The 26,865-nt window shown below is 36.0% G+C and overlaps 1 protein-coding gene across 5 annotated transcripts in view; it reads left to right on the top strand.

Moving 5' to 3' along the window:
- Positions 1 to 26,865, top strand: part of WRN (WRN RecQ like helicase) — a 131,926-nt gene that overhangs the window by 88,136 nt on the left and 16,925 nt on the right. For 4 of the 5 annotated variants that reach the window (XM_077760808.1, XM_077760800.1, XM_077760793.1 and 1 more), the window contains 9 exons: positions 5,166 to 5,307; positions 12,926 to 13,096; positions 13,173 to 13,270; positions 14,069 to 14,144; positions 15,107 to 15,180; positions 20,151 to 20,226; positions 20,470 to 20,582; positions 23,109 to 23,223; positions 26,626 to 26,757. In XM_077760808.1, coding sequence (XP_077616934.1) covers positions 5,166 to 5,307; positions 12,926 to 13,096; positions 13,173 to 13,270; positions 14,069 to 14,144; positions 15,107 to 15,180; positions 20,151 to 20,226; positions 20,470 to 20,582; positions 23,109 to 23,223; positions 26,626 to 26,757 — 997 coding nt within the window. The remainder of the gene's footprint in view (positions 1 to 5,165; positions 5,308 to 12,925; positions 13,097 to 13,172; positions 13,271 to 14,068; positions 14,145 to 15,106; positions 15,181 to 20,150; positions 20,227 to 20,469; positions 20,583 to 23,108; positions 23,224 to 26,625; positions 26,758 to 26,865) is intronic. The other variant, XM_077760813.1, reaches the window with a different exon arrangement.

The raw sequence follows: 26,865 nt of genomic DNA, 5'->3' as shown, positions 1-26,865 counted from the left end.
TTTCAAATAATTTTTAATTGAGTTTTTGTTGAATGATATATAGTATAGTTTTAAAAAAAACAAAATATTTTTATTTAAATAGAAGACAAAGGAAACACTATTATTTTGCTTTACAAATAGATAAATCAATAAAATGGTGGGTCTAAATCTAAATATATCTATAATTGTATTAAATGTAAATGGTCCAAAATTACTATTTAATGGTAGACATTGTTAGAATTGATTTAAAAATATGACACAACTAGGGGCTCTGGGCTGGCCCAATTGGAAGGGCATGTGACTCTTGATCTTGGGGTCATGAGTTGGAGCCCACATTCGGTGTAGAGGTTACTTAAAAATAAAGATGGGGCTCCTGGGTGGCTCAGGTGGTTAAGTGTCCAACTCTTGATTTTGGCTCAGGTTTTGATTTCACAGTTCATGGGATTGAGCCCCATGTCAGGCTCCATGCTGAGAATGTGCAGCCTGCTTGGGATTCTCTTCCTTCCTCTTTCTCTGTCCCTACCCCACTTGTGTGTGCACACTCTCTTTCAAAATAAATAAACTTTACAAAATAAAGAAACTTAAAAAAAGAACAAAAATATGGTCCAACTATATGCTGTCCATAAGAAATTCACCACAAGTAGAATTATATAGGTATGTTAAAAAAAAAAGGATAACGATTGTATACCATGGAGACTAATCAGAAGATAGCTGGAGTTGTTATTTTAACATTAGATAGTGGAGACTTTGGAAAAAGAATACTACAGGGGTTAAAGAAGGACATTACATGATGATAGAAGTGTTATTTACCAATGAATTCTAGTTCTCCACAGAAAGACACACACATATGTATATGCACAGACACACATATGCACAGACACACACAGTGGTTTTAAGGAATTGGCTGAGGCAACTGTGGGGATTGGCAAGTCTGAAATATGTGAGGCAAGCTGGCAGGATGGGAAGTCAGGCAGGATTTCTGTGTGCACAGTTTTGAGTCACAATTCCTTGTTGTCCAGCAAACCTGTCTTTATTCTTTAAGGCCTGCATCTGATCAGATGAGACTCACATTATCAAGGGTAGTCCTCTTTTACCTAAAACCAACTGATTGTTAAGTGTTAATCCTACCTGTAAAGTACCTTTGTAACAATATCTAGATTAGTGTTTAATCAAGTAGCTGGGCCACGTTGACACATAAAGGCAACCATCATATCCAAGAATACATAATTCTAAATGTGTATATAGTTAACAAAAGAACTGACAACTAAAAGGAGAAATACAGAAATCCATAATTACAGTTGTCAACTTCAGCATCTTCTCCCAGTAATTAATAGAACCAGTAGACAGAAAATATAAGGTAGAAGAAATGAACAGGGCTATCACCAAACTAGATCTAAGAACACTCCACCCAACAACAATGGAATAAACATTCTTCCCAGGTGTAGATGGAATGTTCACAAATATAGATTATATTCCAGATCATAAAACAAGCCTTAATAAAATTTAAAAGAATTCTGTTCAGATGGAGTGTGTTTTCTGACTGTAATGGAGTTAAACTGGAAATCAGTAACAGAAAAATATTAGAAAAGTCTCCACAAACACTTGTAGGTTAAATAGCTGCTAAGTAATCCATGAGTCAAAGAGGAAGTCTCAAGGTAAACTGGAAAATATTTTGAATTGAATGAAATCAAAATACAAAATGTATGTGATACAGCTAAAGCAGTAATGAGAGGGAGATTTAGAGCATTAAATACTTATAATAGAGGAAAAGTTTCAAATCTGTAATTAAGCTTCCAGCTCAGGAAGCAAATAAGAGCAAAGTAAATGAAAAGGAAGCAGAAGGAAGGAAATAATGAAGATAAGAGCATAAATGAAATAGAAAACTGAAAACCAAAGGACTCCAAATCACGTTCTTTGAAAGAGTCAATAAAATTGATAGAAACTTCTAACAAGAAAAAAAAAGAGGAGACACAGATTATTAATTTTAGGAATGAAAGAAAAATTTTACTACCGGCCCAACAGACATTAAAATGATAATAAGGAAACAATATGAATAACTCAGTGTGCATAGATTCAGCAATTAAGAGGAAATGAACCCCATTCCCTGATAGCCTCAAACTAACAAATTCACCCACAATGAAATAGATAATCTGAGCAGTTACTGTTAAAGAAATTAGGTCTTTGTTAAAAACCTCTGGAAATAGAATTCCCTCACCCAAATGGTTTAAATGGAAAATTCTCCCAAACATTTAAAAGAAGAAAAAGATGCTAGTTTTACAGTATGAGCCCATTTCTATGATTTTCTCTCAAAAGTAAGAGTATAGTATAGGGATGAAGAAAATGTCAGTGGCTGCCAGTGGACAGAGGAAGGTAGAGGGTAGGATTACGAAGGGCTTACTAGCACAAGGGACTCTGCACTGATGGAGTTGTTGTGGGTCCGGATTGTGATGGTGGCTGATTGTGGTAGTTAGGTGAACCTCTGCATATGAATCAACAGATGTGTTTAAAGTTGTAGAACTTTGGGGCACCTGGGTGGCTCATTCGGTTGAGCGTCCAACTTTGGCTCAGGTCATGATCTCACCGCGCTCGTGGGCTTGAGTCCTTGCATCGGGCTCTGTGCTGACAGCTCGATGCCTGGAGCCTGCTTTGGATTCTGTGTCTCCCTGTCTCTCTGCCCCTCCCATGTTCATGCTCTGTCTCTCTCTGTTCTCAATAACAAATAAATGCTAAAAAATAAAAATAAAAAATATAAATATAAATTTGTAGAACTTTAGACATGTTCAGACATACAGTCAATTGTGTATTAATTGAAAAAATAAAATGAAAACAAATGGTATACCTCGTTGAGTTAGCCGTACCTAGGTGTGGTACCTGTGTTACTATTAGACAAAAAAATAACTATTGGGGATGGAGATGATCTCTGTGCAGTGACAAAAAGTTACTTCACCAACAGGACAGAATTATTCTATGCACCTTAAAAAAAAAACCTGGGGACAGCTGGGTGGCTCAGTTGGTTTAGCATCTGACTTCGGCTCAGGCTGTGATCTCACGGTTTGTGAGATTGAGCCCCGAGTCAGGCTCTGTGCTGACAGCTCAGAGCCTGGAGCCTGCTTTGGATTCTGTTTCCCACCCCCCCTGCCCCTCCCATGATCATGCTCTGTCTCTTTCTATTATCTCAATAATAAGTAAACATTTAAAAAAATATAAAAAAAAAAACCCAAACCCTACAAATATAGAAGCACAGATTGACAGAACAGCTGGAAAAGCCAACAGATCCACCATTAAAGCAGAAGAATTTGATATAATTTTTAGTTATTGGTAGTTATTTAGTTATTTTAGTTATTGGTACTCATTTTAGGATTGGTTAAGCAATCCTAAAATGAGTAAGCTATAGAACATGTGGTCAACAGAGTAACAATGATTTATCACACACTTGGCATTTAGAGCTTTGTACTAAGCAATTAGAACAATGCATCTCAAACATTTTCACCTCATGATCCACAAATCTGATGATAATACCTGTATAGCACAATAGGCTGTGCACTACTTGAGTGAAGGTTCCGTTCAGACCCGAGATTAACTGGACAGCACACTTAACGATCCAGCTGCAGCACACTGGCTTGGAAGCACAGAATTAGAGACTACACTTCTCATACATGGAAGATTGATAAAAATCTTACACTGTATTAGAGCAGGACATGGCAAACAAATCCACTTTGCTGCCTGTTGTGTGGATGATGCTTTCTGGGAACACAGCATACCCTTTTGTTTACATATTGTCTATGGCTGTTTTTGCAGAGTTGAATGACCCAGAGACCATTTGGTCCACAAAACCTAAACTATTTACTTACTATGTGGCCCTTTATAAAAGTTTTCTAGCCCTGGTACTAGACTATAGTGTTGTCTCAAAAGTTCTCAGTGTAATGGTATTGAACACACCACTTTTCTTAAAATTTTTTAATGTCAATTTATTTTTGAAAGAGGCAGAGAGACAGAGCGCAAGCAGGGCAGAGAGAGAGGGAGACATAGAATATGAAGCCGGCTACAGGGTCTGAGCTGTCGGCACAGAGCCTGCTGCGGGCTTGAATCCAGGAAGTGTGAGATTGCAACCGGAGCCAAAGTTGGACGCTTAACTGACTGAGCCACCCAGGCGCCCTGAACATACCACTTTTTCTGATCACAATGCATTTGAATGAAAGGAAATAAGAGGATAAACAAAGAAATTCTCATTCCTTTGGAAATTAAAAATAATACTTTTGAATTACAAATCAAAGAAAGAATCAGACTGAAAATTATTAACACATTTTTGGAACTTTAGTGATATTTACAATAATATACTTGAAAACTTCTAAGATCCAGTATAGGTTGTACTGTGTGAGATTCAGATAGCTTTAAATATTCATATTAGAAAAGAGAATTAATGACTTAATTATCCTACTAAAGAAAATTAGAATAGAAGGATAAAGCTAAGCAGAGTCTCTCCCCTCCCCAGCATATTATTATTATATCTGGAATATTGAATATATTCTTATTGCCATTTCAAAGCTGTTTGTTATAAAGAAACCAATTGAATTAGGTAGTTGAACTGTGTTAGTTAATTTTCTCTAAGGAGTCTTTTTGTTCTCAATCGGCTTTAAAGAATTCTCATTTGTATTAATGATAATTCCAAACCTACCTGAAGGAAGGCTTAGGAATGTAGCTTCTAAGTGGACTCAAATGAGATGCAGTTTATCTTCATGTCATATGGTGCAGGCATCAGAGTTTAAACTAATAACTTATTGCATAGGAGATTTGGTTTTTAAGTTACTTATTTTTTTTTGCAACAGACTTTTTCTTCCATCACAACTTAACCCAAAAATCCAATATGTATATATTCAGTCAGGTGGAGCTTTTCGAGCTATAATTCTGCACTCTCCTTGCTTGAACTCCTTCCTCTTCTGTTTATGGTCTGAGGTATCCGCCGTGAACCTAGAACCATCAACATAATACATAGAGCTATATTGTGGTTTATATTTCACGTTTTACATACTTCACATGGTCTTGGCTGTAATGAACTTTATTTGTAACTTATGATGAAGTTGGCGTATTTGAGATTTTTTTTTTTACTTGGCTAATAATTAACACTAAATCTTTTTATTTCTAAACGTACATGCCTTAGCTAAACTTTCTATCATATTATTACTTAGATTGGATCATTGCTTTTCCATTGATGACTCAGATGATACGCCACAGGACTTTGGTCCACAGGCATTCCAGCTATTATCTGCTGTGAACATCTTAGGAGAAAAGTTTGGAATTGGGCTTCCAATTTTATTTCTCCGAGGATCTGTAAGTAACTCTCTGAATCACCTTCTTGTTCTTCTTGCACTCCTGTGATACTTTTAGAGGTTTGCTGTATTAGGATTGTAACTTTGGCCTTGGATGAGTTACTAGAAACTTAGCCATATTAAGTTCCAGTTAAGCACTGCGTTCATTACTTTGACAAAACCTGTGTGTTATAACACCTACTGCCATTTTCATATTTCAGATTAATGTTCAGCTATGCACCTCCTTCTAGAAGCATTGCATTACCTTTTTTTTTTTTAATTTTTTTAATGTTTTTTATTTTTGAGAGTCAGAGAGAGACAGTGCAAGCAGGGGAGGGTCGGGGAGAGAGAGAGAGAGAGAGAGAGAGAGAGAGAGAGAGATACAGAATCTGAAACAGGCTCCAGGCTCTGAGCTAGCTGTTAGCACAGAGCCTGACGCGGGGCTCGAACCCACGAACTGTGAGATCATGACCTGAGCCGAAGTATGACGCTTAACCAACTGAGCCACCCAGGCACCCCTGCATTAGCTTATTAAATTTAGTTGGATGAATCCCTACCCTGGTCTTTCTTAGGATAATTAAGAAAAGTTAACTTTCATTGTATCAGGACACAAGTAGAACAAAATTGTCTCTTTTGTGCCCTGGAAAGTAGTAAATTCTTTGAGCAAAACTTTAATTTTAGTGACTTTTTTGTAAATGTCTAAGTTCAGTAACAATATTTGGCAGTGTATTTTTTCTTTACTTCTGTTTTGTATCACAGATATTTAAAATTCCAAAGTTTTTGTTTTGTTTTGATTTTGGCTTTACCAGTGAATAAATAGTGATAGTTCAGCTTCTTTTGTTATTTTTTAGCAATTAGTGTGCCAGAATTATTCTAACAATTTCAAGTACAATAAAAGTAAGTCATGACCCTTACAGTCTGTAGTCCTTTGGTTTATACGATTTTATTCCTGATTTGGAAGACTGCAAAGCAAAGCTAAGTATTAGGTGTTAATATTAGTTGAATAAACCAAAAGTGGGAGATAGAATCCTTCACAAATATGTATATTTATTAAAAATATACTTAAAAGTAGAGATTAATATTCTCACTTTGTATATAGAACTTAAAAAATAATTTAGGTAAGCATTTATTTGTTAAATACTCAAATGCTTCATGTAAGTATTTTCTGACTTTCTTTTTTGTTTAGAAAGAGACATGTTAAGTTAGTTGTGAAATATTTTTAATGAAATGCTGAAAATATGTTCACTTTTCAGGTAGCGATGTTTTTAGATTTTGAATGGAATTTAAAATTTGTTCTCCTATCTCACTCTGATTTTGTTATTAAATCACCAGTTTGATTAGAAATTTCATAATGTTACTACAGTTAATTAATTAATTAGTGTTCCAAGTTAAGTTAGCTGCTAGGAGTGCTACTATTTTTTTTCTACTGTCTTTTTTATTAAAGACTTGAAGTTGCAAGGGATAGTTTAAGTTTAATTGCGATCCATGAAAGTTTCTTCTGTCTCTGTCATCTTCAAAACCTGTGTATCCCAGTTGAATGTGTAATTTATAAAAATTACCCTTGTTTTAATTTGGTAAGATCCAGCAGTATCCAGTATCAACAAATAAGTGTACATGGGCTCCTACACAAACTTGAACTGGCCACAAGAGGGATCGGATTTCACCTATTATTTGAAAACCAAGTCAGACTCTTATACTGACAGTCTCTTCTGGGAGTCTTCAAATTAAGAAGTTTGTTCTTTGTGAAATTTTATACTACCCTTGCTAGGTAAAGGTGTAAAACTTTTCAAAAAGTACCACTTAACAAAAATTTGTAGACCTTAACTACAAGGAAAATAAGGCAATTTTTTTCCTCTTCCATTTCAGTGATCTTGGTATCTACTGGGATATTATTTTTTTAAATTATAATTGTAATTCCTTTAGGAATTTGGCAAATTGTCCACCCTAACTTTATAAAAAATTGATATCTTTGTAGATAATTTTGGTCTGTAAGATGATAAATATCTTAAACTGAAAACTCTTGGAGTTTTAAAGAGATATTTATATATATAACAGATATGATTTAAGCAGCATATGATTCTCCTTTCTTACACAGGATATTTCTAAATGTATAAATAGTTATGCAGCCATCCAGGCATTTGTGAATGGAGTTTAAAGTTTTGTTTATTTGTTTTTTAAAAAAAAAACTTTTTTTAATGTTTATTTTTGAGAAAGAGAGAGCGTGGGAGGGGCAGAGGGAGAGGGAGACACAGAATCCAAAGCAGGCTCCAGGCTCTGAACTGTCAGTACAGAGCCCAACGCAGGGTTCAAACCCATGTACATGGGATCATGAATGAACCAAGTTAGACGCTTAACTGACTAAATCACCCAGGTGCCCCTAAAATTTTTTTTTTAATTTTTTTACAAATAGTTTATTGTCAAATTAGTTTCCACATAACACCCAGTGCTCATCCCCACAAGTGTCCTCCTCCATGCCCATCTCCCCCCCGCCCCACATCCATCAGTCCTCAGTTTTTGTCAGCCTAAGGGATACAGAAATGCTGATGCATAGGAGCACATGTACCCCAATGTTCATAGCAGCACTCTCAACAATAGCTAAAGCATGGAAAGAGCCTAAGTGTCCATCAACGGATGAATGGATTAAAAATTGTTTTTTAAATAAAGTTTTCATTAGAGATTAAATAGTAGAAATGTTGCCTAAGGAACTTTGTTTTAGCTGTCTAAACATCTCACCATATAAATATTTTAAACACCTTGTATAAATAAGTGGTAAGATAAGCAATTACCATGACTTTATAGAAAACAGAAACACAATCCTTAATTTTAATAACCAAGATATTAAGTGAAACCGCATTTCTAGTCACATTCTCAAAGTGCTGAACCTTGTCATGACTCCAGAGTTAGGTAACACGTAAAAAAAAATGCTTTGACTATAGGCAGCCATTAGAAAACTATTGGTAGTTTTAATCACCCTTTATAGTTTAAAATTTTTCATACATAAGAGGGTTATCCATTTAACTTTCTGGCTAAGCTATTTTGTTTGATTGAAATATCATCCTAGAGATATATTTTTTTTAATCCTTTGATTTTATTTCGCACTTAGAACAGCTCTGGGATTGACTTTGTTAAACCCTGGAGTGGCAGTTCTGAGCTTCTTTGGCTTGTAGGAATTGGGAAAGAGGTAAAAGAAACAAAGTGAAAATGTAAACAGAAACTTGGCTGGTTTTGTTTGTACTTTAAGAACATGGAGGTTTAAATTTTAAGTTAGAGCTTATACCTATTTTTCCCCACTAGTGATTAAACATCGTGTGTGTGTGTGTGTGTGTGTGTGTGTGTGTGTGTGTGTAAGGTACTGTGTTTTGTGGGGAATCCAAAGCTGAATTTTTATGAAATTCATCATCTATTATGGAAGATGTTAACAATAGGTAGGTAGGTAGGTAGGTAGGTAGGTAGGTAGGTAGATAGAAAGATAGATAGATAGATAGATAGATAGATAGATATTAAAGTATAGTGTAGTGCTGAAAGAGATAAAGCACATACAAGTAGATCTAAGTCCTTGAGAGAGTGCCTATTAATACCTGGGAAATTAGAGAGAAATCTTTGTGATTCTACCAGTATCACTGGAGCTTCTTTTTTTTGTGTGAGAGATACAGTAGATTTTAGCATTCAAGAGATGAAATGAAGGAAGAAAGGTGGAGGAGAATGTGACATTCCTGCCAGAAAAATGACCACACAAAACAGTTGTGATTTTTAAAGAAGTTACTTCAGAGAAGTGGCAGGTGCATTTGTTTTCTCTATCAGATAGAGGTTCAAAGATTTTGCTTTTATCAGAAAGTGATACTTTGGCTCGTGTGTCCCATCCAGTCTGCTCACTTCATTCGAACTCTTATCCATTAATTAGTAGGTTTCCACATTCCTTGATATGCCATTTTGGTGTTCCTTATTTTCCTAACCTAATTTTTAAAAGAAAAGAGTGAGATGATTTCCCTCTTTGAGTGTGTCTTATAGAACTGTAGATTCCTAGAGCAAAAAGACTGTTTAACCCTCTGCAGGCCCTTATTTTACAGTAATTGGTACTGAATCCCGGAAAGTTAGAGGACCTGCCCTGGTCATACTGTTACCTTGTTGCAGAATCAGGATGAGCAAGCAGCTTTCCTGACTACTGTTTAGTGCCTTTTCTATTTATTATGCGGTTCACAGGCAGTTTTACACTTTTATTTTTGGGTTGAATGATCTGGATATATTAGAATGAATGCAATTTGTAAGGGATGTGTGTGAAATATGCCTTCCTTAAAATCCGTGCCCAAATCCAGTAGTCTCTATAGCAGCATTCTGGGCAATAGGATTGCCATAGACACAAGACGATGTAAATTTATTCAACGGTACACACTATTCATGATGACTATTGATCATGAGGGGAAGGACAATTACTCCCGGCTGATTAGAAAAGTATTTCATTGTTTCGTACCATTAAATGTGTTCATTGCCTTCAGGCTAATTTTTTTTTCTTTCTTTCTTATGAAAGGAAAGGCTAGAGGAATAATTTTTGTGTTGAGATTGCTAATAAGTATTGGTTAGGCAATTTAATACCTTTGGTGTTACCAGTTTGCAAGCGTAGAATCTCCTGTAAGTATAACCCCCTGGCACAGAGTGCCATTACAGGTGTTACAGGGAAAACCGACTAGGTACTAAGTCATAGTTTTTCTTTTAGATTAAGAAATTCAGGTTGAGTTACAGGATCAGCTGTTAACTAATAAAAAGACAGTTAATGTTACTGAGCCAGGCTCTGTCTTGGTTACTCAATCTTCACCACATCCCCAGGAGATAGAAGCTATTGTTACTACTTCCATAGCAGCTGAGGAAATAGAAGCACAGGTAAGTTAAATAGCTTGCCCAAAGTCAAGAAGGTAGTAAGTGCCAGAGCTGTGATGTGAATCAGGTAGTCTTGCTGTAGTGACTACAGTCAATGTATATGTATGTATATGTACATATATGTGTTGTGTATATATATTTGTGTGTGTGTGCGCGTGCATGATCTAGTAATAAAAGATTAGAACTAGTACTCTTGAGGTCTGAATTCTACTCCTAGTTTTAGGACCTTAGGCTTCCACTTAACATCTTTGAGCCTCTGATTATTTGTTTGCAACATGAGTTTAAAAATAACCAAGTAGATAAAAGAGCTCCAGTGTTCTTTTTAGCTCTGAAAGTCTGTGATGTTTGATTTTAAACATTATGTTCAAGTCAACCCAAGGTCGGTTGGTATAGGTAGGGATTGTTAACAAGAAAAACGGTACCATGTTGTACCTGGGTGTTTCTGTTTCTCTAAATCTTGTTCCAGTAAACTTTTGGTAAATATAACCATCATGGTATTAAAGCTCATTACTTAGCTATTTAAAAAAATTTTTTTTTTTTAGCATTTATTCAGTTTTGAGAGACAGAGAATGAGTGTGGAAGGGGCAGAGAGAGAGGGAGACACAGAATCTGAAACAGGCTGAGCCATCAGCACAGAGCCTGATGTGGGGCTCGAACCCACAAACTGTGAGATCATGACCTGAGCTGAAGTCAGATGCTTAACCGACTGAGCCACCCAGGCACCCCTACTTAGCTATTTTAATAAAAATACTTCTATATCTATTTTTATTTTTAAAATAATTAGAATGCTTGTTACAGACTCTGTTAACTAAGCCTATCAGAAGCCTATGTGTTAAGCTCAGTATCTAGGCACTGCTGTATCTCTGATCAGAATTCATTCCAGTTTAATCTAATTGCAGCCTAGATTTCCTCTGTTGAGGGATGAGCTCTATTTAGGCTCTTTCACTTATATTTACGTGTTTAACATTCCAGAATGATAAACTGGTAGCTATAACATTCTTATCAGTTGAATAAAACCAGTATGTTTGTAATAGAGAGACTTTATAGTGTTTGAGTTATGTCTGCTGGAATTCCATTCNCGCGAGATCATGACCTAAGCGAAAGTCGGACGCTTAACCGACTAAGCCACCCAGGCGCCCCTGATCCCTGCGTTTTTAAATGCATTGGTTGTTAAACCTTCATGGAGTATAGGTGAAATGTAAAAATGTTGAATGACAGGCTATGCCTGTTTCTAAAATTTTAGTCTATTTTATATTAAAATTTTTAGAATATAGTAACCTCTTGATATTCAAGGGATGAATATTTTTGAAACATAAGTATAACCTAAAATACAGAATTTATATTAGCTTATGATCACTCTGAGTAATTTAAAAGGAAAAATATTTACTCCTGGGCATTTAATAGCTTATGGTATTGTTGATAAGATTGTACTGTATGGTTGATCCTAAGAGCTGCTGCATCTGCTGTTACAAGAAGCCATCTGTCAGCTTGGCCTGCCACCGCTACAGCACCGGACCCCAAAGTGGACCGAAAAGGGAGCTGTAACAATCAGGGAGGTTCCACTTGTGCCTGCTCTGGTGACCACTCTGCACTTGCTATAATCTGTATCCAAAAAAATGGATGCCTCTTGATACTCTGGAAGCCAACAGTTGTATGCGGGGTTCTGCACTAACACTTCCTCATAAAAACCAAACACCTTCACGATCCTGCATACCTGCAAAAATAGCGCAAGAGTAGCCTTACCTCAACTTCCTGCTTATAGATGTCATGGAAAAATGCCTCTGATTAGTAGAACTTAAATCATAGCCAGAACTCTAGCTGAAAGGGATTTTGAGAAACAGTATTTGTAACTTTCCAGATTCTGCAGTAAAAGAAGTCACAGTGGACTTGAATGTCACTTGAAGTCACAGTGGTTAGAATGACCCTTGAACTACCATCTGCCCTATTCACCACAAGTTAGACAGCAACTTTCCGTAAAGCACTCTGTCCATGTAACACTATGGACAATTAACGGTGGTGCTTAAATGTGTAGGGTAAGTGAAGGAGGTAGGAAAAGGGCAGAGTGAATGGAAAAGTACTTTATCGGGGGGAAGGTGGGAAGAGTCATTTCCATTAGATAACAGGAGAATTGCATGTGATGGACTAGCTTCCCCAACATTGCTAAAACTTGATAGCTTATGAAGAGTCTTCAGTTTGGAATCTTCTCTTAGGGGGGAAAAATCTCTCAAAAATAGCAACTGTGTAGCCTGCACTTGGTTTTTCTGGGGTATCTCAGTCAAGCAGCTAAATCAGAAATGATTAAGGAAACTTTGCAGTACGTCTTGAACAAAAGCACCACAAATATAGCCATGCAGTAGAAAGTGAGTTTTGGTGCACTCACTGATTACTAGCTATTGGGTCACACTGCCTCCTAACACCCAGGCTCCTAGTCTCGTGCTGCAGATGATGATTCCTGTTTCCAGACAATGTATGTTTATAAAAGGCCTAAATAGCCTAGGTTAAATATTCCAAACATATCAAAGCCTATGCACTAGAAAATGCATGTAAATGATATGCAGAGTTACCTGTCATTATTTTAGACAGAAAAGCAACTCTTATTTTGATTATATATTTATTTATGACTTAAGTATTCAGAACAAGCAGGATGGGCATAAAATTTTATAAGTTTTTAAAGCTGAAATTTGGTGTTAAACCCCAAAAAGTTGTTTTACTTATCCTGTTTAACTCAGTAAAGCATTTTTAGATACTTATTTTATTCCTATTTTCAGAATTCCCAGCGTCTTACAGATCAGCATCGCAGACATGATTTATTTGGCACTGGCAAGGATCACACAAAGAGTTGGTGGAAGGCTTTGTCCCGTCAGCTCATGACTGAGGGATTCTTGACAGAAATTCCTGGGCCTGCCAAATTTGTAAGGATTTGTGCTCTTACAAAAAAGGTAAACAATGTAGAAGTCTACCTGTTTGATTAGTTTTCCTCACTGTGCATTAAGAAATTCTTCTTGTATTCAACAGGGTAGAGATTGGCTTCATAAAGCCAAAACAGAATTTTCTAAGAAACTTATCCTTCAAGCCAATGAAGAATTGTGTTTAACAGAGTTTCCTCAACCAAGGTTTGTTTTTCAGTTTTTTTTAACTTCTGGATTTATTGTTGTTAACATGTAAATTATACCAATTTACAGATGCCACAAAGATAAAATGAGTAAAGATTGTTTTGGCATACCTCTTTTAGCTAGTTTGAGGGTGGGAGTCAGTGGGTGAGAGAGAAATCATAGAACATTTCTTTGGTTGCTAGAAAGCAGTTGAGGTATTTAGAAAGCTGCTTTCCCCTTGATTAATGAAGCAGCGCGGAGATCAATGTTGAAGAGTCAGTATATCATATTTCCTTCTTGTGGTAGAAAGTGGGAAGGGAATGTACTTCTTGCCTTCTTTTTAGTATCTTTACATGTTATTGATCATTTGGTTTTTTCCTTTTTTAAAAAAAATGAGATATAATTGACATATAACATTGTGTAAGTTTGACATATACAACATGTTGGTTTGGTAGGTTTATAGACTACAATATGATAACTACAGTAGCTTAAGTAACACTTTTGTCATGTCAAATAATTATCATTTCCTTTCTGTGTTGAGAACAACCTAGTCTCTTTGCAACTTTGAAATTTATAATACAGTGTTGTTGACTGTAATTGTGTATTGTCAATTTTTCTTTTAAACTTAAAAAACTTTAAAGAGCTTAAGAAGCACTTTCCAGAGCTTGTTTTTAAAAAAAAAATTATTTTAAAAAATTCTCAGTTCTGAAACGGTAATGGAATCTTATCTCCCTTTCTGAGAGTGGAGGAATGATGATATTAGATAATTCAATAATTACACTTTGACATTTGAGATAACTTAATTTTATTATTTTTCAGTTCTAAAACTGTATCACTTGGCATGGAACAGTGTTCCTATACTCAAGAACCAACTGAATTAACTGCAGAGAGGAAGGTTTGTTTGTTAAAGAGGTGGTTCTTATTTATTTCCTTCCTTATTGAATGAAATGCTTTATATAACAAAGCACAAACTTTGGAAAGAGTAGCAAAATGAACAGAATAAAATATGCACTATATAATTTCTCAGATTAATAGACATATTTGAGAAATAACTTACTTTGATTTTTTAAATGTTTATTTGTTTTTGAGAGAGAGAGAGAGAGAGAAAGAGAGAGTCCACAAGCAGGGGAGGGGTAGAGAGAGAGGGAGACACAGAATCTGAAGCAGGCTCCAGGCTCCGAGCTGTCAGCACACACCCTGATGCGGGGCTTGAACCCACAAACTGTGAGATCCTGACCTGAGCTGAAGTCAAATGCTGAACTCATTGAGCCACCCAGGCACCCCTATTTTGATTTTGTTATAGCCTATTTTATAATTCATTTGGTCTGGAAATTTTTTACACATTATGATACATATAACTGATAGAAAAAAAATAAGCCTGATTCCTAAATGTTCTCAGTAAAGCTATACAAAACACACTCACACACACACATGCATATATACAGTCTTGTTTTATGTTTTGAATCTTAGATAACTATTATAGATTAAATACCCACAGGCAGACTTCAGCTAATTGGAACATTAGAGTAATAGGAAAATGTGCTGAATTAAATTTTTTGGTAAAGCTTTTGTTTTATTAAAGTATGCAGAATGTAACTGAATCATTTTGTAACTTTGGCCTCTGCTATGTCTCAAGTAATTATTTTGATCATATATTCTCTATAGATTTGAGAGGATTAGGATTAACTGCCTGTAGCTTCGTAGAAGTTGATAATTTACTAGTTTATGTTCAGGTGGTTTATTTGATGACTTACAGGAGAAATTGTAATTGTGAGATTTTGTATCATATTCTTTTTATATTTAAAAGTTTTTGAAACTTTGAATTTTCTTAATGGAACTTTCTATGTTTAAAACCAGTGTAACTTGGAGAAGATGTATTCTTACAAAGCATCTGATAAAATTTCTTCTGGGAGTAACATTCCTAAACGAAGGTACAGAGTTGAAAATTTTTATTTTCTATGCTTACTATATCAGTACCTTTTTTCTTTCTTTCCTAAAGATAAACATCTATCAGATGTTGGGCTGTTTCATTGGCAGAAGGAAATTAAAGTTAAAGCATAAGCATCCAGTGTTATAATTATTAAAGAAGACCTGTAAAATGATAGTATTAACATTAATTTAATAGCTAACACTTCATGGGTATTATTTTTTGCCAAACTATGTACTAAATGTTAAGTGTTTTATTTGTAATATTTAATTCTTACAACATCCTATGAGTTAACCACCACTATTTATTCCCATTTTAAAGTTGAAGATACCAAGGCTGAAGAGGTTAACTAACGTGTTCAGTCACACATCGCTAATACCAGAGCTGACTTTCAAATCTGTATTTGTCAACCTCTAGCATACAAACACTCTTTATATTTGTATAAAATATATATTTCCAGCCCATTTAAAATATATCTAACAGCAACATAAAATGGTAAATATTAGAGTTGGTAGAAATAATGAATGTACTTATTGTACTTTGGAGCCTAATACCTGACTTGCTGACTTAATGAAAGTATGGAGAATGTACAGAATTACAGAAGGTCTGAAGATGGAGAATATTTGAAAAACTTGTCAGGACCTATACCCAGATTATTGAATGGACTATGTTTATATATGTATCAGGGGAAAATAAATTAATGTGCTCTGATACTGTTACTTTCTTTAAAAAAATTTTAAGTTCATTTATTTTGAGAGAAAGAGAGCGCATGAGCACAAACAAGAGAGGGGCAGAGAGAGCAGGAGAGAGAATCCCAAGCAGGCTCTGCATTGTCAGCACTGAGCCCTACACGGGGCTTGACCTCAGAAACCGTGAGTCGTGACCTGAGCTGAAACCAAGAGTCAGATGCCTAATTGACTGAGCCACCCAGGCGCCCTGATACTGTTACTTTCTAATGGATTGCTCACTTAGAGAATACTACTTTGGATCTGACGAACATTTACCGTAATACGTCTTCCACTCAAAACAATTTCTTTTTGTTTAGATATGGAGTAATTGATTACTACGTTTTATGTAAGCAAAAAGGTTAAGTGTATAAAACAATATATCCATTCAGTATGCTAAAGCAGTTCTTCATTTAAGCATTTACTGTGTTTTTGCTAGGCATCTTCTTTGTGCCAGGTGTTATTCTAGGCAATGGGGTTGAATGGGGAAAACTAGAGACATAGCCCCTGGCCCTCCCAGGGTTTATACTCTGGTGAGATATACAGGTAAGGGAACATAAAATTACAATCCAGGGTTGTAACACTTTGGAAAAGCACTTTGGAAGTGACACTTGAGGCTTAAATAGAAGTGAAGTAAAATGAGGGGAAGTTTTATGATCAGAGGAATGGCCCATATTTTAAAATCTGAAAGCAAGAGAGGGTATGATGTGGTTGAGGAACTCAACAGTATGCTAGCAATTAGCTGATAGAGGGAAGAGAGGGAGTGGTAAATATTTAAGACTGGAGAATTAAATGGGGTCCAGAATATCCAGTTTCCTTTCTAGCACTCAACTTGATCATAAAGGCAGTTGATCTGAGAGCTAAGGAAGGATTTTCACTATTCAGCTCTGTCCCTGAGCCCTGCAGAAAGTAAGCATCTGCAGCTATGGGAGAAGGAGCAGCTACGTAGGATAGTGACATCAAACTTATGATTGAGAACAGAGGTCGACATTTCCATAGAGGATCAGATAGTAAATAATTTAGGCTTGTGGGTCATGTGGCTTCTGTCTAACTACTCCACTTTGCTGTTGTAGCCTTAAAGCAGCCATAGATGATATGTAAAGAAATGAATGTGGCTGTATTCCAATAAAACTTTATTTATGGACACTGAAATTTGAATTTCATATAATTTTCACATGTCACAAAATGTTCTTTTGATTTTTTTAAATTGTTTAAAAATGTAAGAAACCATTCTTAGCTTACAAAACTTACCAGAACACATGAATTTGTCCCAGGCACCCTAGTGTGCGGACTCGATCCGTGACTCTTGCTGTGGAGGGAATAGAGGGCTGGAGGATCAGAGTGTAGAGACACAAGTAAGAAGGCTATTGCAGTAGCATTTGCAAAAAAAGATGGGGACATAGATGAGGGAAGTGGCAGTGGGCATGGAAAGAAATAGAACTGTAAGATATTTAGGAGATAGAATTGTTAGGACCTGGTGATTGAAAAGACAGGTGGGCTAAGGAAAATGGAGAACTTGAACTTGACACTTAGATTTCTGTCTTTGATTATGGGTAAGAGTGTTGTCTCCCTTCACTGGCAACATAAGAGGAACACAGATTTGAGAGAGCATTGGATATTAAGGGGACGAGGAGTTTATTGATAGATGTACTGAGTTTGAGACACCTGTGGAGTGGTCCAGGTATTAATTTTAATGTATGGGCTTAGTGTAGAGAAGTGAGAAATAGGCTTACCCATAAATAACTGTTATTTTAAAGTTTATTTGAATTTTCATTAAAATAGTTCGTGTGGGGGTGTGTGGATGGAGTTGGTTAAGCATGGGACTCTGGATTTTGGCTCAGGTCATTATCTCATGGGTTGTGAGATTGAGGCCCTCCGGGTACTCCGTGATGACAGCGTGGAGCCTGCTTGGGATTCTCTCTCTCTCTCTGTTCCTCCCTAGCATGTACACACTCTCTCTCAAAATAAATAAACACTTAAAAAAGAATACATGTACATGGCTTTAAAATTGGTACCTAATGGCATATCACAAAACACACCAGTTCACAGCCTTTAGAAAACTGCTTTGTCCTGTTCTGTAGAGCAGTCATCCTCAAATCTTCCAGCTGGGCTCTCTGATATTTGCCTCCATATTTCTTTTTTTTTTTTTTAACATTTTTTTAATGTTTTATTTATTTCTAGGAGAGAGAGAGAGACAACGTGAGCAGGGGAGGGTCAGAGAGAGAGGGAGTCACAGACTGAAACAGGCCCCAGGCTCTGAGCTGGCAGTCAGCACAGAGCCCGACACGGGGCTCGAACCCACAAACCGCGAGATCATGACCTAAGCGAAAGTCGGACGCTCAACTGACTAAGTCACCCAGGCGCCCCATTGCCTCCATATTTCTAAGTGACATACTTAGTGCCCTACTATAGTTTTGGAAATTTTTTTGTTGACATCCTATAATGGTGGATTAGGGCTTATCTCCCATATCTCCTCCCCTCATTTCCCTTCCTTCAGTTCTCTCTGTGACCAAAACAATTATATTTCAAGTTTTGGTCATAGTAACAGTTTGTTTTTATGTTATTAAACCTACTCAAACATTATATAACACTACGCCAAACTTTGTTACTATGGCCACCACTACCTTAATTTTCTTTGATGTTAGTAATTGTCTTTTTTGTTTTCTCCGCTTGGTTTTTAGTGTTCTTGTTACTTATTTTTCTTTTCCCTTGTTTTCATCTCTTTTTGTTTGATTATTCTCTTAGAGAGTTCCTTGACTTTTTATTCCCTTCCATCTAGTAAGATTTTAATTTTATTTATCAGAAATTTAATTTCTAAGAACTGTTTCTTTTTCTCTTTTCTTTCTTTTACATAACAATCTTTTCTTGTTGCGTGGATACATCTCCACTTTTTGGTGCTTTTCATTATAGTTATTTTGATCTTTTCTTCTGTGCACTTGTAATAACATTCATAGGCAAAATATTTTTCATCAAATGTTCTCCACATATATTTCTGCTTTAGGACTATATTACCCAAAATTTGCCAGTATATATGATAAAGTTTACTTGTGACATAATATAAAATACCATTTTGCAAACAGTACATTAGTATAAAGACTTTTATAAATACTAAGATAAAGGTCAATGTAATTATATTATTTAAAACAAATTTATAATTATCTTGAGTAACCTGATATTACTAATTCTTTCAACTGGGGTGTCTTTTCTCAGGCTTATATCTACTTATTTAGTGATAAGATGTGATAATTGTGAAACTCTTACTTTACGCTGTATATTTTGAATTCTTAGAACAGAGAAATTTATAAACATTTCTCAGATATCAAATATGTTTCCCCCTTTCTTTACCAAAGGAGGGCTTTATTTAAATGTGACATCTTTTATGTGGGCTATTCCATATAGTTTCATTTGTATAACATTTCCTCTTTCTAATTACTTTATCAGTGAGAAATGCTTGTTGTAGAAAATGGTTTTCTATTGGAGTGCCTGTGTGGCTCAGTTGGTTCAGTGTCTGACTTTGGTTCAGGTCATGATCTCACAGCTCGTGGGTCCGAGCCCTGTGTCAGGCTGTGTGCTGACAGCCATCTTAGAGCCTGGAGCCTGTTTCAGATTCTCTGTCTCCCTGTCTCTCTGACCCTCCCCTGCTCACACTGTCTCTGTCTCTCAGAAATAAATAAAAACATTTAAAAAATTAAAAAAAAAAGAAAATGGTTTTCTATCTAGTTTGCTGCCTAGCACCTTCCATGTTGTTTGCTAATTGGCTGGTTTTTAATCTTTCTTTTAAGGAGTCAAAAGCAGTAGTATTTTCTTTGGCTTATTTTTGTTTGATTCTGAAGAAAAGTGTGAACAATTTGATCAATCCCATGCTCATGTGCCTCACCAACCAAAAATTAGTAATATCACAGTAAAGAATCATTGATTATCTCTCTCTTGGTCAAAAAAGAGTTATCTTCATTATAGATAGGGAGTATTTCAAAGCATTTAGTTGAGGATGAGGAGAGGGCAAATGCTGTTTTTAAGTATACTAATTTTTGATCAATTCCAGTTAGTTTTAACTATACCATTATAATGAATGCATTTGAGTGAAATTGTTTAAAATCTAGGCTGTCGTAGATCACAGTTATGTTACTGGTATTATGAAGAATAAATGTTACTATGGACTTGGAACAATATTCTCATTTTGGAGGTTAAGTGAAAAGTGACCTTGGAGAAAGAAAAGCTTTTATAATTTATATTCTTTTAAATATTTTAGCATCACGGTACATTCACCAGGAAAATCTTACAAGTCCTCAGAACCTGTTATTTCAGCTCAAGAGCAGGAAACTCAGGTATGGCTTTTGTGAAAAGGCAGTATTTGAAAGGATAGTTGTGAACATATGCATGCTTAAAATTTTGTTGCCAGTATTTTAAAAATTGTTCCCTAGCAAGGAGTCTGAGATGCAGTTTATTTTTCATCCTAAGAGAAAATGTAATTATCTGAAGCTCTAAAAATAAAAGACTGGATTTTTCCAAGTACATTAAAAAAAAAAAAAAACGAAAAATGTTGAGTTGTTTCTTTGTTCTTTGTTCAGACTATGCTGTATGGGAAACTGATGGAAGCTAGGCAGAAACATGCCAATCGAAAGGATGTTCCTCCCGCCATTCTAGCAACAAATAAGATACTGCTGGATATGGCCAAATTAAGGTAAACTGTCCGTTTGTATATGTTCTATCTTACTTTCTTCTAACATAATATATTTGTACCATAGATTGTTAAGTGATAGTATGACTTTGGGTCCAGCTGCCCTGTCTATGCGTTGACTTCCCAATCTCCCACGCTACTGCCCACAATCTCTCTACCGAGCTACAGTCCCACATTTCTATGTGAATGAAAACCAACTGTTTTCAGCAATCAGATTCATTATATATAAAATCTAACTCCTTATCCACAAAGACTCCATACATGAATTTCAGGCAACTACCGAAACTCTTCTTTCTGAATTTCTTATTTTTGTCAGTTCATACCACCATGTTCTCAGTGATGCACGTTTAAAACCCCTGGTATTATCTTCACTCCTCTAACGTGGATCCCCATGTTGGTCTTATTTAAAAGTTTTGAGACTTTTTCATTTAAATATTCCTTATGTGTCTGTGTATTCTGTCCTCTTTCTTTTAGTAACACCCCGTTAGTTTGGACCAGTGCCCCTGGACTATTGCAAAAGCCAGTGACTAGCAAAAGCTAGTTACTTTTTCCTTCATCTTTCCCTCTCTGTTTCATCTGATACATGAGACTAAATCAGTCTTTATCCTGTTGTACTTCTGCTTAACTAGTTCCCCACTGTCTTAATTTCTTTAGCTTATAATTCAGGCCTCTCTGTTTATGGACTTGAACCTCCTTTTCCAGCCAGGTCACAGGATTTTGAATGGTTTATCTTATCTAGGTTGTTTACAGTTGGTTGAAAACCCCCTTTCAACTTCCATATATTTACTTATAGTGTTGATTCTGCCTTGTAGTTTCTCTGATTCCCCAAAACTCCTTTTAGGAAATCCTTCAAGATCTGGCTTTATTAATTATTTTTTTCCATGAAGTCTTATATGCTCTTAACAGCAAAGTAATTCTCAGGAACTTGTAAAGGACTTTAATTTAAAAAATGTTTTTTTAATTTTTAAAGCTTAATTTTTGAGAGAGGGGGAACACAAGCAGGGGAGGGGCAGAGAGAGAGGGAAGAACAGAATCTGAAGCAGGCTCCAGGCTCTGAGCTGTCAGCACAGAGCCCGACGCAGGGCTCAAACCCAGGAACCGTGAGATCACGACCTGAGCTTAACCGACTGAGCCACTCAGGTGCTCTGGAATTTGTAAAGGACTTTAAAATGTAAATTTAAAAGATGCTTCTGTAGCACTTCTTACATAATGCTTTTCTTATTTTTTTGTTATTATTCTTGGTATATATGTGTTCTATCTTCGAGATTTTAAACTCTGTGAATAAAGACACTATGTTCCTCATCATTTTCTGTCTAGTACAATGCCTAATAAATACAAGTTGGTCAATAAATATTTTGAAGAAATTATTAACAAAGAATAGTTGCTTGGTAACTGGATTCATCTTTTATACTTTCTTTTAAAAAATTGTTTTTTGTCACTAAATTTTATCTAAAAGATGTTACTTTACTGTAGAAATTTTAATAATATAACATAGTACTTATATTTTATAATAATTGTTTCATTAAAAATAAATATTCATGGGTGCCTGGGTGGCTCTGTTATTAAGCGTCTGATTCTGGATTTTGGCTCAGGTAATAATCTCATGGTCATAGGATCAAACTTCATGTCAGGCTCTGCACTGACCATACAGAGCTGGCTTAGAATTCTCTCTCTCCCTCTGTATGTCCCGTGTCTCAAAAATAACAATAATAAATAATCCAAGACCACACTTTAATATTTAGTAAAGATGTTTAAAAGAAAAGGAATAATCATTAGATTGGCAGATTTTTAGAAAGTTGACCACATACAGTCTCTTGGATATTGGACACGATAAGAAATATTGAGTTAAAAGCCCAAAGCAGTTAGCAGGTTTATTGTTACAGGTAAATACTTTGTAAATAATGAATAGGATTTTCTTTTTTGTTTCTTAGCCTGTTGTCTTCAGTTAAAGCCTCATGGTTTTTCTTTCCTTTTTAATGTTTATTTTGAGAGAGAAAGAGAGAGAGCGAGAGAGAGCGAGCATGAGCGGGAGAGGGACACAGAGAGGGAAAAGAGACATTCCTAAGAAGGCTCCACACTGTCAGTGCAGACCTGACAGAGGGTTCAATCCATGAACCTGAAGTCATGATGTGATCTGAAATCAAGAGTTGGACACTTAAACTTTTGGAGCCACCCAGGCACCCTGAGCCCCATAGTTTCTTTTCATGTCTATAAAAATAATAAGATAAGATCAGTCATAGAGTAGAACATTAGGTTGTTTCTTCATGAAATACCCTATTTATCAGTTAGAACTGTGCTTCTGTGGTGACCGTGGGGGTGGTGGTTTCATTCATAAACTGCTAAAGTAGCAAATCTGTAAATGGTGGAAAGCAAAGAAAGGCATCATAAAATGAGTGCCAGTATTACACATTGCTTTTTATTGTTGGAAAAATACATATTTGCTGTCAGTATGGTGCTAAATATCAGCTACATTACTGGGGTGATAATGTTTTAGTGGTTTCTTGACCTTTTAATTTTTTTAAATGACAGACCTACTACAGTTGAAAATGTGAAAAGGATCGATGGTGTTTCTGAAGGCAAAGCTCTTATGTTGGCCCCTCTGTTGGAAGTCATCAAACATTTCTGTCAAACAAATAACATTCAGGTAAAATACCGTGATTTTCAGGAACTGTGAGAATAAACATTTTTTGATAATTTCAGAAACACCTTTCCACAGTGGTATTTTCTCCCTTTACAGTTGACCCTTGACCAGTGTGGAGCATTAGGGGCACTGACCCTCACACAATAAAAAATTTACAGATAACTTTTGAATCCCCCAAAACTTAACTACCAGTAGCCTACTGTTGACTGGAAGACTTACTGAGAACACATACAGTCCATTAACACATTTTTTATGTTATATGTTTTACGTACTATATTCTTAAAATAGAGTAAGCTAAAGAAAAGATAGTGTTATTTAAAAAAATCATAAGGAAGAAACAATACATTTATGGTGCTGTACTGTATTTATTGAAAAAAAATCTACATGTAAGTGGACCTGTCCTGTTCAAACTGTGTTGTTCAAGGGTCAACTGTATTTTCATTTCCACACTGGACACTTAGAAAATCAAGTCAGATTGTTTCTAAGGTAAATCACTACAGTAAATCACTTATAAGAACATGTTAGTTACCTATATTTATTTATTTAACATTATTTATTTAGGGGAGAGAGAAAGAGCACAAGCAGGGGATGGAGAGAGAGATTCCCAAGCAGGCTCTTCACTGTTAGTACAGAGTCTGATATGGGGCTTGATCCCATGAACTATGAGATCATGACCTGAGCTGAAATCAAGAACTGGATTCTCAACCGACTAAGCCACTCAGGTGGCCCCTCTCTTCAGTCTTAATAATGTTTTTTTCCTATCCTTTTACTTTTTGCTCTACCATAAATGACTATTTCCACATGGATCCTTTGGTTTCTTTCTTTAAACTCCACATGTAGACTCTGTTACTCGGTGTACTCCAGCATAGAAGGTGGGGCATTGTGAGGTGGGAAAAAGTCTACTAAACTCAGAATCAGGGAATCAAGAATCTAATTCCACCATTGTCTACCTGGGGAAGCCAAACATGTTTTTTAACTTCTTTGGGTTTCCATTTCCTCACATACACGGTGGAAAGGATACTTTCCTTCCCCATATTAAAGAAACAGTGGATGAATTAGAAAGATAAAAGAGACAGGGTGGAAATAAAAAGTTGGAAGAGTTAAAAATATGAAAGGCAGTATTTAAAAAAAATTTTTTTAAAGTTCCTTTATTTATTTTGAGAGAGAAAGGGGTGGGGAAGGGGCAGAGAGAGATGGAGAGAGAGAATCCCAAGCAGGCTCTGCACTGTCAGTGCAGAGCCCAGCGTGGGGCTGGATCTCACGAACCATGAGATCATGACCTGAGCCAAGATCAAGAGTCAGACACTTAACTGACTGAGCCACCTAGGCACCCCTGGAAGACAGTATTAAGGGGTTAGTTTTACTTGTAAGAATCTCCTATAAGCTTTGGACAGGCACATTTGGATCCCACTTTACAAATCATCCATTTAATCTTAAATGTCTGATGTCCTGTCACAGAATAGTTGTGTTTTGGGAGTATTATCCTTCTCTGTGAGCTTGGTTTTATACATACATGTGTGCATATGCAAATGTAAATAGTTACATTGGAATTCAAGTTCATTAACTTATAGTAAGAAATGCAACTGGAAAGCCTCACTTGACCCAGCCAGTGTGTTTTCTTCTCCTAGTGAGGAAAAACAGGTGTGGGAGGCCGGCTTATCTGACAGTTGCTTAGCAAGCCTGGAATATAACAAGGGGCATGCTGATGGTGTCTGAAGTCATCTCTAAGCATCAAGGCAGGTTGAGGCATTCTCATACACAGTTAGCTGCCCGGAAAGCTGTCCTATTCAAATCTTGTTAGCCAAGGTGCCTTCTTCTCTGGACAGTGCTTGGATAGGCATTGCCTACTTTTGTCATTTTGCCTTTCCTACTTAGATGTTTCCACAACTGATCACTGTCTATCCACATAGCCTTTTATCTGCATAGAATATGATTTGATTACTTTTGCTTATTAGAATCACATTCCAACCCTACCTTCTTGAGATTAGTGCTCTCATATTACTTTGCTTAGTGTTTTGGATGTTCCTAAACCCTTTAGTCACACGTTTACAGATGATACTGTGATTTTGTCCCATAAATAATAAAATCCATAAGGATTTGTCAGCATAACTTACAGTGGTCACATTTCCAAGTCTTTGGTGTGGGAATGTCACATTGTTGCCTCCAGCTGTAGATTGTTATACAGACATACTTAGGAATCTGGCTAATGGAGTTTGATGTTAGTTAGGCATTCCTAGGAATTTAGGGCCAAATTTAACAGCGTTCAGGTCTCAGGTGGTAACACTTCATTTAATAAAAAATGCTCTTCCTTGAAAATTTCCGGGTGCCTACAAACAACATTGGATTGTATGGCCTCTCTCTTCACCAAACTGCAGTTGTGCCAGGTATCTGTGAAACTAATCTACAGGTCATTTTTCATTTAGGATAGAAATGAACTGCTGTGAGTCACAGTAAGCCAGTTTCTGTTGGATTTAATTCTTTTAATTTAGTATTGGTGCTTACCTTTTGAAAGGTAAAGTTGGGGGAGACTATTCATATATCTATGTGAACTAAGCATCATATAATTCTACCATTAACTCCCCCTTGGTCTTTATTTCAAGGTCTTGTCTTTATTAGTCTCATTTTTTCAATCCCCTCCCCACTTTTTTTCTTTTAAACATGTCTTAAGGAATTATAGAAGAATTTGGATAATGCTTCAAGTTTAGAGCCACAGTTTGTACATATATTTTAAAACTCTATGTATATAGTGATGATATATTTACTTATGATATATTAGCAGAATTTGTGGCTATGGTATCTAAATTTGAATTTTAATTTGGTTTATTCATTCATTCAACATTCACTTCCGGGGATTAAGGAACTAATTTAGAGTCAGAGTGGTCCGCATTATAGTTCATTTATTATTCCCTCTTACTGGCCAAGGGAGAGACTAGACATTTCTGGTTCTACAGCCATGTTTGCTATTATAGATATTTTATTTAAAAACTTATTCCCTCTAGCCTTATTTTTTCTTTTTAAATAAATAGGTTTTAAAAAAACACAAAAAAACAGAAACAGGGGCACCTGAGTGGCTCAGTTGGTTGAGTGTCTGACTCTTACTTTTGTTTCAGGTCATGATCCCATGGTTGTGAGATCTGCGCTATTATCAGCACAGAGCCTGCTTGAGATTCTCTGTCTCCCTCCTCTCTCTGCACCTCCTCTGCTTTCTCTTATGAGCATGCAGTCTTCTCTCTCTCAAAAATAAATAAACATTAAAAAAAAAAACAACCTTTTTGAGCTCTTCATAAAAAGGGAATTTTTTACTCTTCCTTAGAGACTGCCCCCTCCTAATGCCTAATGATCATATTGATACTCTATCATTATATTGATATTATTGATCATTTTGTTACATTTAAAATTTTGTAGACAGACCTCTTTCCATATACAAAACCTCTGGAAAAACAAAGGAACAGTCTGATGGTGAAAAATGGAGCATGCTCCCTTTCACACTCTGTGGCCATCACATATTCTTTATTCCAAGAAAAGAAGATGTCTTTGGTAAGTGTTTTACTTTCAAGTTAGAGGAGATTGTAACATTTATGTAAACATGTTTTATCAGCTTTTCAAATATTAAAGTTGTGACTTGGGATAAAATTCTTCTTATTC

The sequence above is a fragment of the Crocuta crocuta genome, unplaced genomic scaffold (genome assembly GCF_008692635.1).
Source record: "Crocuta crocuta isolate KB4526 unplaced genomic scaffold, BGI_CrCroc_1.0 scaffold546, whole genome shotgun sequence".
Taxonomy (NCBI): domain Eukaryota; kingdom Metazoa; phylum Chordata; class Mammalia; order Carnivora; family Hyaenidae; genus Crocuta; species Crocuta crocuta.
Note: the sequence above shows the minus strand (reverse complement) of the source record. Positions and strands in the feature narration are given on the sequence as shown.